This window comes from Nesoenas mayeri, assembly GCF_963082525.1.
Source record: "Nesoenas mayeri genome assembly, chromosome: 1".
Lineage (NCBI taxonomy): Eukaryota > Metazoa > Chordata > Aves > Columbiformes > Columbidae > Nesoenas > Nesoenas mayeri.
Window position 1 is genome coordinate 52219170 of NC_137541.1, and position 13787 is coordinate 52232956.

A 13787-nucleotide genomic window follows, 5' to 3' on the forward strand; every position below is an offset into this window, starting at 1 on the left:
AAAGAAAAGCTTTCATTTGTATAGACTAAATAATAAATCCGTTTTTAGCTTACAAAAAGCAGTAGGTAGATTTCAGATGTTGACAAATAAGTAAAATTTACCCCATGTACTGATTTCCATCTTTTTCAACTATGTATAAACTGAATCGCAGAAGCAAAATATTTTTTAATCCATCTCTGGCCTTTTTTTATTTTTTAATCAGTCATGGTATAACTTTTCTCATTTCCTGGTTTATCAATGTTAAGTGCTCAGATACGATTAAGAAGGGTGAGAAATTTGGCAGGTTTGTTTCCTATTTTGTCCTCACGTATAATATTGGACAGGCTCAACCAAACTGATAGAAGTAAAGTATGACTAGAAAACTAGTGGAACATGATGAAATAGAAAACATTCTTACACTCCAAAATTTTAAAGAATTACCAATGTTTTGATACTTGTCACTGGTTAATAATAAGTTTCCTTTCAAGCTCATTTTTGAGCTCCCTCTGCTGCTTGGAAATAGCATTAACTTCCAAATACTTTTGATTACAACACACACATGAAGTTTTGTTGAAGTAATTGAAACTGACAGGCAGATGTAGGCAGAAGGCAACCACGATGCCTCCAGCTCCCTTGGATTCAGGCCAAGATAGTTGTTGTAAGAGAGGACACAATGTCTGTGTTTCCTTGAGGGGTCTTTAGAAGTGAATTATGTAGAAAGCAAACTGTGGTGTAGGAAAATAATTGTGTCTAAGAGTGGAAGAGTGGACGTGAACTTCTCTCATCAACCTCCAAATTCTTTTCAGGGAAGGCTGGGCTTCCAAGAAAAATAGAGAATACAAATATAATGCCTTTTTTTCAAGAGTTTACTTTCAATAAGCAGTATGTGCAAGTTTTGAATTAAAGACTAAATAATCTTCCTATCATTTGTTACACTGCCATGTAAAAGTGTATGTTAAATGTGTCATTATTTACAGACTTTTGAATAGGAGATTTAGTCTGTGCAATTAGGATGTTAAGTAAAGAATTCCAGGAATAGCTTTCATTGTTAATGTATCCTGGACTGTTTTGGAAGGCTGTGACTAATCACTGCTGGTTCTTAGATTGCTTTCAAGAATGTGCCACTTGTTTGATACTTTCCTTTCACAGCGACTTATCTGCTTTAAACAGGACTGTCTCTTGTAAGTTTTCTTTCAATTCTGCTCATCTCCAGTTCTTTTAAACATAATATACATGTTGTTTTCTTGTTTTCCCTCCTATTTCTTTGATTCCTGCAGAACCTGCAACAAATAAAGCAGATTCAATCTTTGAGGCACATAAATGAGCGACTGGTGACAGAGAATAGGGCCTTGACCCGAGTGGTTGCCAAGCTGTCAGAGTCCTGTAGGCAACTGCGCTCTGTGGACTTGTAATTTCTGCCTTCTCCTTTGTGTAGCCAGGCAGGTGTTGACGTTCAGTTTGTGCTTGGGTAGGATTTTACTATTAACACTTGTGTGTCAGAGACTGACTGACTGCTGCTCGGTGTGGGAGTGTGGTAAAGCATGGTGTCCGGTGTACCAACTAGAGGTGTTGCGGACGCGTTGGTTTGGTGTGGTGTTGTCCTTACTAGCACCGAAGCTCATCCCAGAGACTTGAAGATAAATTGGCGGTGATCCAGGAGGCCTTGGACATGTTCAAACCTTGGCAGCAATTCAAAGAGTTTGAGTTTGCATTAGAATACCCCAAAGTCACTCCCTTGTTTCAGTGTTTGAGCGAATGCTCAAATAGATAGATCTGCCTCTACTATTCTGACAAATTGCAATTAAGAATTGAGCTTTCTGCTGCAGTATAACTGAAGTGCACAGAAGTTGTACAAACCTAGTCTCAATTAAAGAACGTTTGAGAAGTGGTTTCAGTACTGTGCATTCCCAAACAGTTGTGTTAGCAACTTTATTTCTTACGTTTGTGTGTTTTAATGTTTAGAGGGGACCAAACTCTTCCATTTCAAAAATGCATCGGAGCTTCAAGTTGATTAATATTTTCACATATTAGCTTCCATGTGATTCTGGCCAGTTCTTCTTATCTAGACATCTTAAAATATCCAGTTTCACCACTTACTTAAGGTCATGGATTTATATTGCTATATATGTAGGCATTCCAGTCATAGAACAGAATCCTATCATGCAAGAACTGTACAAACACACACATGAAAAACACCTGCCTGGTGTGTCAGATTGGTTCATATGTACTAGATCATTTGGCTCAGCCCCCTTCTGTTAAAGGTGAACTGCTTTGAGTTTCATATTGGAAAACAATGCCAGTTTGTTGTCCTTCGTGTTATTGCAGCGCTGCTGCAGAAACCCACTGAAGCTTCAGAACTTCTGTGAGGAACAAAATGTGGTTTCATTCCACATCAATCTGTGTGTCTTTTTTCCTCCGCTAATATTAACAGCTATATAGGGTGAAGGTTGCAGTGAGCTTTTAAGATCTGTAGGTAAAAAAAAAAATGCTCTGCACAGTCATTCTTGCTAAACTGCTTCCCCTCATCTGCCCTTTTTCTCCCTGAGAAGCAAGGTAATAAACATACATTTTGTCATTCTGCTCAAAGTCCCATCTGGGGTTTTCCCCACTAAGAGACATGAAATAAAGAGGTTTATCCTTTGGCTGCTGTGTCTACCTGGAGTTGACCTAACAATAGGATGTGGACAGAAAGCTTGTTCCTGGTCCAGGTCCTGCATTCCTCAGTGTTCCCTTCTGTTAACCCTTGCTGAGTGAGTCAAGTCAGCTCACTGACCTGGCTGAAAACATATCCCATTATTCGCTATATGATTTGCTCCGTCTGACCCCAGCATTGTTGAATCACTGGACTGACAGGCAGAAAGCTTCAGGAACTGCTCCACGTGAAGGGAGCGCTGTCCCTTTAGGGCAGCCCATCTTACATCAGCTTCAGCTCACAATGTGGTTTTTCAACACAGCTGAGCTAATCTAATAACTGCTGTCCACAGCCACATGTCCAAACCGTCTTTTTTTGCTAGCACTGGCATTCCTTTAACCATGCTAAGCCAGTTTAGGGTGTTAAACCACAGAAAACCATTCAGCTTTCTTTTTTGTGGGGGTAGTTTTCAATGGCAGATCATTGTGGAGCTTGAGGAGCCTGGCTGGCAAAAGAAAAGGAAACACAGCAGGGAGGTTTGATGTTATGATGGTGGCTTAACCCATAGCACTGTGCCTGATTAATCTGAACAGGTACCTGAAGAGTTCATGAGCCTGTTGTAATCTTAATTTACAAAGCTGCTTTCTATGTAAAACCTGTTAAATATTCCAGCAAACACAGATATTATTACTGTACAGAGCTGAGTTGGCTCCATGTATGTCAGGTGATTACTGAATAATTATTTGCTCAAGGACAGCACTGCAAAGTTACCAGCTGGCTGTGTATTGCAGATAGGCAAAACAGCACATTTCTAATCTTACTCAAGAATCTCATCACAGGAAGATACTTTGCTGTTTTAGTGAGAGGAGAATCGGGATTCAAAGTGTTAAGTACAGTATGTAACTGTAATTTTATGGAATTTACCACAAAGCCTTTTTTTCATGCCTCTGCGCATTAAAAGTGTGTGGTGTCACCTCATGAGAGGTTTGAGTGCCGCAGGAATGCACTACTACAAGAAAATTGTATAAATGTGTTTGGCTAGGGTTTAAGTATGTGGGGATTAGTATAGATGAGAAGCATAAGTGTCTTAGGTTACTTGAGCTTATCCTTCCTGATCAGTCTCCTATTACTCATAACTGCTTTTGTCTCCTACCAGTCTTCCCTTATTCTTTAAGAGACTCACGACAAAAGAGAAAATATTTTCTTAATACCCATTCTACTTATTATCTTAATCAGGATTAAAATATATCTGCCACTATTTGCAGACATATAGTGCTGCTGGATTATGTTAAAGCTCTAAATTTGAACAGCAGCTTTTTTTGTTAAAACAGTTCACCACAAAATATACCTCTCTGTGGGTCTGCCTGTATGTAATTAAGCATTATGGGCTGCAGCTCCCTAGTCAGCTGGAAGAGACTGTGTTGGGGAAACATAGGCAAAAGGAACTTCCCTAACAACTGTGAAATTCCTGGAGTTACTTTGAGGTTTCATCGGAAAGTGTACACGACAACACTTGTTGAGAGACCCATTGAAGAAGAGCAAAACCAGACTCCCTTGCTTCCTTGTGCACGGCTAGATGAAGGCTGTTGTGGTTTCACCCAGGATCTTTGGTATGAAGTCTGTAACAGAAGGAGAAGGAGGAAAGAAAGGTGTTAGTTGCTTTGCCTGAACAAACATTTTTTTCATTGTTTGCAGGTGGATGTCACAGAACAACCCCAGGTTTATCCTGGTATTACAGGTGCATGCACAAATGCACCATACACGTGCCTGTTATCTGGATATGACCCCCAGCACGTGTATCCCAGACAACAGTAGTTGTTTTTTCACGGCTTAGAAAACACAGATAATAGTTGATAATTGCCAAACGATTACTTGTGTTGCCCAATTTCAAATACCTTAACATGGTTTTTGCAAGTAATGGGCATTTTACAGCACTTTCTGTTTGGAGCTCCCACTTGACCGTAAAGGCAGCTTCCTTCGGACTCTGTGAAGAGCTGGGTTTAGGTGGCTTGCCCTAAGCTCCACCATGGAGCACAATTGGAATCCAGGTTAACAGGATTTTTACTTACTCTAATTGTAGAGACCACCTTTTTTCCTCTTACGATCTGTCGTCTTCCTTTCACATACTGTGGTATTGGCAGGTAAATGAACTTGAGATCCTATAGCCTCAGTCACTTTCAGTGCACGATGGTGTTTAAGTCTGTGAAAGGGTCTTTTGTTTGGGGAACTGAGTGTGGACAGGAATCCTTTAGAGGAGATGCATAAATGAAGCCTCTAGTGTGATGTACAGTTTATTAACCCTGCATTTTTAAGCTTCTCAGTTCTTTCTGTTCCATAATAATGTTCTGAATATAATGGGGTTGAAAGTATAATTTTGCTTGAATAAAATGAAAACAAAACTAGGGGCAAGGAAATTTCATCATGAAAAATTGTGTAGCAGTTGTTACATAGGTCACTAGCTGGACGTAGACCTCTTGTGTGCACTTGCACTCGAGGTTACTGAATAACCACTGTGCAGGAATAGGCTGTTACCTCCTGTGTAAACTTGCTGCTAGGAACCATACACGTCATTCAGCCCTGAGTTATTATAGGCGGTTTGTTATCAGTGTGTGAATGCAGATATGGAGAACTGCCGAGCTTACTTCTGGTTCCTCCGACAAGTTATATTCTCCCAGTACAAACCTCTGTGCACTGACTTGTCCTCCTTTCCTGTCTGATCCTGTCCAGCCCTCACCTTACTTAGCTTCCACCTTCCAGCTTTTGTGCTTGTGTGTCACCATCTCGTGTGGCAACCTGGACTTGCCATCTCCTAACGTGGATGCCTGAGAATGCAGCCTGGTGTTTCAGCGATCTGATCTTGTGTGAACTGTGCTATTCAGGGATAAGATCGCAAATTATAGGATGTGCGCTTCAACACGAGTTTGGAAGATTAATGCTATGAGCTAACAAGCTGAATCACACCGTATGTGATCAGGATGAAATCATCCGAGAGCACAGCGGTAGATAAGCTTAGCCACAGCATGTTTTTTTGAAACTGTGCAAGTGCAGTATAGACAAGCCTCTTTAAATTGTTGGTAATTAACATTTGTTTGTTTTGCAGTGAAATTTGAAGCATTTAATTACTTTCCTCTTGCTACCATCAATGCTTTTTTAGAGGCTTGTCATCTGCACCACTGAGTTTTGGTGCATCTAGTCCAAGCAAATGACAACTCCTGATCTATAACTCTTAACTGTATCATGCTAAAAGGTGAGATTTTTCTGAACTGCTAATACGAAGGGAGAGAACTGCCAAGATGCTTAAGCTGAATCAAGATTTTTATCCCCAGCGCTTGTCTAGTCTTGCTGCTTTGACTTGGGGTTTAACAGCAAATAACCATCACGTTTCATTCTTCACAGATGCTACCAGACCTGAAGGCAGACAACCAGAGGCTAAAAGATGAAAATGGGGCCTTGATCAGAGTTATAAGCAAACTTTCCAAATAAAGGGTTTACTACAGCAGCAAATAACGGTATTGCACATCACTAGTAGCTCCAGTGGACCACAGTATGGCAGTCACTGGAAGTGTGGGAAGATCCCTCGGAGACTTTCATTTTCAGATATCCTGCCAAACGCCCTCTTACCTGTGTGGTTTTTTGTATCAAGATCATTGTTTCTGTTAAAAAGCAGCTGCTGAGAAGATAAAATGACTGAGAAATCTTGTTTACAGCTACAGCATAATAAGGAAAGTGTTCAAGGCCAGATACGCCTCAGATATTTAACCAGTAAGCCTTAGTTGTACATAAACACTTTTACATCAACAAAAGCTTTCAGCTCTCACAGAAGACAGTTACTCAATAATGTTTTTGTTGTGCCACAATTCCCAGTTTTTTTCTATACTCAGTTTTTCTTTAAATCTTAAGTTTGGATTTTTTTTCCCTTCTAATTATTCATGTACCAGATTTTCTTGTACAGTGTTTTCACAGCTTTACCATTTGCAGAGACCACACACCCTTTTAAATTACATATTTGTGTAGCTACCTAGAATTGTATTGTCCAACCACCTGGAACAGAGATGTTTGGTGGAACATTTGCTTTCACTGTTTGTGCAATATGCGTTTATTTCCTCTACAAAATGCTTTAAAAGTCAGTTGAAACTAGAAGTATTTTAAGAGTCCTGTTTTCTGCCTTTATTGGTCACTTTAAAGAAAAAGGAAAAAAAAAAGAGTTTGTAGTGAAAGATGTTAGATCCTGTAATCGTCACATTCATTTGAGCAGGTACTGAGTGATGCTGTGTATATAAATGTGTACTGGTTTGATTTTTCAGACCACCACGTGGCATGCTTGAATATATTTCCCTATTGCAATGTCTGTTAATGCAAATTAGGCTACTCCAGAATAGTGTGTTTAACAAAGTTCATTAATTTTTATGGTATAAAGAATTTAGACATTGTACATTGTATGGAGCCCTATCTTTACAAAAGGTCTAAACTATATAAAATACTTTATTATCTTTTCCTCCCATTTTTTTTTCATTTGATAGTGTTCACCATAATAAAAAGTTGCATAAATATAACTGCTTCACTACATTTCACATACCTGTATTTATCTGAGTGCTGTCCAAAACTGTTGTGCTAGCCAAAGTAATGTACTAAATCATTTGAAAAACATAACCCATTACACTCACATTAATGTTTATATGCACTGTTGCTGCCATGTGAGAAGGCATCCAGTTTGATAACACCATCATGTCAGACCATTTTATACATTTCAGTGGCCTTTAAAAACAACAAAAAAAGTACTTAAGTGAAATCGCTTTTGTTAGAAACAGCTTTTATATTTTCACTAAACCATTCAAAATACGACATCCTAATGGCACATAGTTTATTGCCTAAAACCACTGAACAGATCAGCCATTAAAACAAATTGTACATTGTAAAGCTTGTAGTAGCTATTGTATTATTGATTATATTGTATACTATATTAAATGTGAATTTGTACCCCTTCATTTAAAAAGGTCATTGTGTTCTACTGCCTACTTGGGGGGGGTGGGGATTAGTTTTACGGGGCCGGGATATGTTTTGGTAAGGAAGACATGATGTCCTCTCTCTGTTGATTGGTTTTTTGAAGATGTAAGGTTATGCTCTTACTACCAAGCTCAGGATTCTTGATTTTAAAGGTACACAGATAGTTTGAGATATCTTATTGTAATTGATCTGTATGAGAGGTGGGTCTGAACCATAGGGACTTCCATTGTCTGACGCTAACATAAAATAAAGAATGGAATGGCTGCAACGTATTGAGTTCTGTTACAAGACAGTTAGGCATATTCTGGATTATATTGGGTAAAGTTTGGGTGCCTGTGAATGATTAAATACGTGTTTCTAATATTTTAGTGTTTTATATTTAGGTTATTTATTCTTTATATCTAAAAAATGAATGGCTAATGTGCTATATTGATTTTATTGGTAGTACTGAGCAGACCTTGTATCTGCATGAAACTAGTTGCAAAACCCACTATTTTGGAAAAAAAAAAAATTGTATTTTGACATATACAAATAAAATGAATACAAACTATTTTAAATGTGTGAAAGTTTTACTGAGAAGACATTGAAATTTGTTATGAATTTAAACCATGTTATAAGTTTGCTATTTAAATCCTTTGGTGGGCATTTTTCATTCATTGCGTTACTTGGATGCAAGGTTCAAGTACCTTTAAAAGATTGTAATCAAATTGTGATTATTTGCACATCATTGTACATGCACATCTGTAAATGCAACAGTAAAAATGCCATATTTATGCAATCTGTAACAACTTGGACAAATGTTTATATATTTTACATAAACCTGTCTGTGTGCGGAATCTGAGAACCATTTGTTACGCGATATTAACTGCATCTCACAAAGCAACTGCTAAACCTGTGTCACCATCTTACTGCACTGACCGTGTTGCAGATCAAACACATCCTCAGAAAATCTGGCTACCACAGAGAGAAAATGGGTAGTGGAGGAATGTTTTATTATTCAGCAGACAGTTTGCATATGAGAAATGTATTATTGCTGGCTCTGGCAGGCCTCCTCCAGCAGCATGAATGGTAATTCAGAGCAGCAACTTTGATTTTCAGTTACCTGGAAGAAAAGATTTGGGAGCTAGAACTTCATTTTTTTTGCCCACCCTCTCTCCCTCACCATAAACAGTTCCCTCTGGACCTCCCTAGCTCCGACTACATAGCACTTTCATAACTTTGCTATTTCCTTGCCAGATTCCAAACAGAGCAGTTATCATTCATAGAGAATCGTAGAATCATTTTGGTTGGAAGAGACCCTCAAGATCATCAAATCCAACCATAACCTAACTCTGGCACTAAACCATGTCCCTAAGAACCTCATCTAAACACCTTTTAAACACCTCCAGGGATGGTGACTCCACCACTTCCCTGGGCAGCCTGTTCCAATGCCTGACAACTCTTTCCAGGAATGAATTTTTCTTAATACCCAATCTGAATCTTCCCTGGTGCAACTTGATGCTATTTCTTGTCATCCTGTCACTTGTTCCTTGGGAGACCAACACCCTCCATGCTACAACCTTCTTTCAGGTAGTTGTAGGCAGCAATAAGATCTCCCCTCAGCCTCCTTTTCTCCAGGCTAAACAGCCCCAGTTCCCTCAGCTGCTCCTCATCAGACTTGTATGTCTTACGGTGTAGGTTGGAGAGAACCAACTATGAAACACAAATCGCAGTATTCTTCCCTTTAGAAATATCCTCCGTGCTGAACGTTGGTTTGTCCTCTGATGAACATGAAACCTATGGGTATTACATTTACCTGTTCAGTATCCCTGTCCACTGGCCATTTGCTGGTCTTCTAAGAGCAAATGTATTGTCATAGAGCACACATCCTCTCATTTATTTCTTAGAGCAGCTATTTAGATGTCATCTTATAGAAGATAATAAAAGCTTCCTTTGGGTAGTTGAAGATACCTGCTTTAGGAGACTTGTGTCAAGGGAGACATTTTAATTATGTCCTTCACCTTTATCATACAGAAATGGGCTCCAGACAAGATGGCTCCTACCCCTGCCAGCTGAATTAACCATGAGGTTTATAGTCAGGCATGAGGGCACCACGTAATGCCGAAAACATCCATATGATGGTAGCTGGGAAATCTACACAAAGAAATGCAGGTGGCAAGGAGGAAGCATGCCACGATGCCCGACGTGGAAAGGCAACACCATGTCAGTTGAACAGTTCATGTGGAGAAAGGCAGGGGACACATCAGAACAAAACTAGTCAGAGCTCCAGTCATATCCAAACTCCTGAACAGAGAAAAACTGTCCAAAGTTAGTGACAGTGTCAATTATGGCTTGTGCTGCTGCTCAAGAGGAGGTATTAATTTATTGTTAAATGAAGTTGTGATGATCAAAATAATCCTTACACTGACCCTTACTTGATCTGGATGACCCTGGAAATGTGATGACTTTACACTTCCCCTATGGGCACCCTGAGGTCTCGCTGGCCTGTGTAACACACCAGCTCCTCTGGAAAGGAACGTTCACCCGTTTATCATGTTGCTTGTAGCCTTGTGGCAATAAACGGCTTAAGCGGAGGTGGCCAAATCTGCCACGGTGCAGCTGCGGGTCCCAGAAGCTCCGGCTGGGCCCCCACAAGAGCGCCCCAGACACTCCGTGGGGTGAGGGCACCCAGGGCTCTCGGGAGCTGTGGCCTCCAGCCTGTCCCGTGTGGCAGGGGTGGGCAGCCACACTTGAGTTACACCGCCAAACACTTCTCCCCTTCTAGCGATATTAACAGCTTCAGCTTCTTCAAATTGATGTGATGCAGTGCGGGCAGCAGGTAATTTTGATAGTGCAACTGAGAGGTTAATATGCGTTTATATATGAAGTCTGATTTCCAGCTCCAATCCAGAGGACCGTCACAGCAAAACATGACACAAATTCACTATATAATGTACAGTTCAAAAAATAAAAGCTCCACAGCCATGCAAACATTACAGAATTTCTTGTGGAGCCTAATTTTATAGAGGATGGAGAAACAATTGTAACTGCATTGCAGAGAGATACTTTCCCACCTGCTTTAAATCTTGGAATAGTTTTGTTGTCGCTTTGCTGGTCACCTTCATGAAATTGCAGGTTTTTCCCATGTAGGAATAGCCAGTTTGTCTGTTGAGGAATGGAAGAAATGATTAGCTTAAGTTTTTCAGAACAAGTTCTTGCTGTTCATGGTTATGTACACAATGCTCACATTTAGCTATGGTGATTGAGCTTCCTTGAGTTCTTAGGTCAAAGCCACTAATAACAAGGCTAAAAAATGCTGGTAACTGGAGTTATTTGCTTTACATTTGTTTTGATTGCAAGAGCAGCAGTTGGGGTTTGTTAGAGAGTAACAGCAAGAAATATTGTGCTCTGCCTCAGCATCGATTTAAAGTAAGACTAGAACAGTCCTAAAGGTGATTGACTGCAGGGTCCAGCATAACAGACAATTTTTTAAAAAATGAAATAAAATAAAATAAAAAGCACACACAAAACCTCCTAAACCCACAGTGAACTGCTCACACTTTGAAGGGAGAGCTGCTGCCACACTGGTGAAGTCATCAGCTATTCTTGCTTGTGTCAGCACCTCCCCATTTTGTATTACTGATTAGATAGGAAAAGTATGTAGCCTTTAGAGAAAGGAGGAACTGTTCAGTTCTTCCGTCCAAAAGCATCACCTGTTGGATGTCTAATGTTTCTGATGTGGCCTAGGGGTAATTACAGCAGGGACAAAAGCCCCACATTCCAACTCTAATTATTTCACCCTTCTTACGTGGGTTCTACGCGTCTGTTTTGCAAACCTATTAAAGCTTTGCAGCAGTTGGCCAAGACAGCACAAATCATCTCCCAGTGTGGTCTTTTCCCTTTTTTTTATTCGCTGGAGGGGAAACAAAACAAAAAATGGGGGGGTTGGGGATGAGCAGAACCTGTTTATTTCCATGGTCCTGTCTTTCTGTTCTCCACCTGTTCCACTACAGAGTCCTTTGAGCAGAGACTCACTGGGCTGAATTCCTCTTAATAGCCCTGTTGCCCTCATTTATGTCTACATTATATACCCCTGTTTTAATGCCATGTCTCTGCCTCAGGACAGGCCTGGTCTGAGGGAGTTGCTACAGTAGAGCTAAAATAAAGCTACTGCTCTCTGTGAGTGAGTCTGCACCCCAAGACTTCCAAGTAGAAGACCGTGACTTCATTGTATCACCTGCTATTAAATACACATTTACAAAACTTCCATAATATACACATGTAGATACACAGTCTAGTCAGTGTTCGGAAAGATTTAATGAAAAAAGCTTGTTTAGAAATAAAAATCAACTGCTGGTACCACAGGCACAATTCTCCAACTGTTATCAGCTCACCTCTATTTTTAGCTGAATTAAACGTAGCAAATTAAGTTATTTCCTCCCACTTAATCCACGGCTATAGGTGCTGCATTATGTTAAGTATATTGCCTAGTAACTCATCCTCAGCTCCCCTTGTGTAACATGCCAGTGCTCCATGAATCATAGAATCATAGTTTGGGTTGGAAGGGACTTTCAAAGCTCATCTAGTCCAACCCCCCTGCAATGAGCAGGGACATTTTCAATAGATCAGGTTGCTCAGAGATCCATCCAGCCCAGCCTTGAAAATGAAAATAGAAGAGTTTTCACTATGGGCTTTTATTACGAGTATTTATTCCTGTGCATTAAAAAAAAAAAGGCGCAAATCTATTTAAAATTGAAAGGCTGTGGGGGAGGTGAGGGGACGCACTGCTACTCGGGGACTGAAGTGCTCGTATAACTTTACCGGTTTCCTCGGGGTAACAATGACACCGAGATCAGTTTCCAGGCCGGCCCGGGGCCGGGCGGCTGAGCCGGGAGGTGGCACCAGACGGCTTCGCTTCTCCCGGGCTCTCCGGGCTCTCCGGGCCCAGGGGCCGCCCCGGGCGGCTCCGACCCGGGCAGCGACGCACGGCCCGGACACCCGCCCAGCCCGCGTTTCTCTGGTTTCCCCCTTTTTTCAATCCACCCCCACCCCCGCAAACAATAAAATGTACGAATGACTCAAACGACAGCGACTCGAGGAAATTCTGCCTCCTCTGTAAGTTAAGCCGGTTCTAGTGTGACAGATGAAGCGTGGCAGAGAACAGCAATCACAGATCAATTCAGACGCTGAGTTAGTCTGAAGGCAGCAAGTACGCCTTTTAAATATGCTGCAAGACTGCGAAGGGAGCTGCGTGATTTTAACAGCCTGGGCACAGCAGGGAGAGGTCTCTGCCGGGCGGGTGAGCTGAAACCCATCCCATGCATTGGCAGAGCTGCAGCACAAGGAGGGCTGGGTCGTGGGGCTGGGGGACACCTCGGTGAGGGCAGGCGGGGACACCTCGGTGAGGGCAGGCGGGGACACCTCGGTGAGGGCAGGCAGGGACCCGCTGCACAGCCAGCACTCTCGTACTGCCCAGAGGGATGTGCAGACACTCACCAAGCCGCACAGGATGGCTCCGCTACAGCCCAGAGAGGGGAAAAGCAAAAAAAATTAAAAATCAATTCTTCGAATTCTCTATCTCAAACCTCATTGAGCCAGCAATTCACAGCAGCACTGAACTCGGCTGAAATGCCAGAGCACCTGCCTGTTCAACCTCCTTTCAATGCGATCTGTACATAAGCGTGTTGCTTCACTTTGTAACCAGAGCACTTTGTGCACTGGGAGGTCCTCGCAGGTCTCTCTTTGCCCCCTTCAGCCTCTCCTTCCTCTGCGCTGCCTTGCAAGCACCTGCAGCACAACACAGGCACATCCTTCTCCAGGATCCTCAACCTTTTCTCCTCAGCTCTGCATGGATAGGGTTCTGCCCCTGCTTCTAAGCTACCATACATAATTATATACCATATATAATTATTTTCTGTGTAAGAGAAGACCCTGATGTCTGATGACCTGTTGGAGAGCAGTGTAGGGGAAAGGGACCTGGGAGTCCTGGTGGGCAGCAGGATGACCATGAGCCAGCACTGTGCCCTTGTGGCCAGGAAGGCCAATGGCATCCTGGGGTGTATTTAAAGGGGGTTGGTTAGTAGGTCGAGAGAGGTTCTCCTTCCCCTCTACTCTGCCCTGGTGAGACCACATCTGGAATATTGTGTCCAGTTCTGGGCCCCTCAGTTCAAGAAGGACGGGGAACTGCTGGAGA

The 13787-nt window shown here is 41.7% G+C and overlaps 1 protein-coding gene across 5 annotated transcripts in view; it reads left to right on the plus strand.

Annotated features, from left to right (window-relative positions):
* PPP1R12A (protein phosphatase 1 regulatory subunit 12A) overlaps positions 1–7618 on the plus strand; it is a gene marked incomplete at its 3' end in the record, with an annotated part of 115889 nt that extends 108271 nt beyond the window's left edge. For all 5 annotated transcript variants that reach the window (XM_080346381.1, XM_080346382.1, XM_080346383.1 and 2 more), the window contains one exon: positions 6008–7618. In XM_080346381.1, coding sequence (XP_080202507.1) covers positions 6008–6094 — 87 coding nt within the window. The remainder of the gene's footprint in view (positions 1–6007) is intronic.
* Between the last annotated feature and the right edge of the window lie 6169 nt (positions 7619–13787).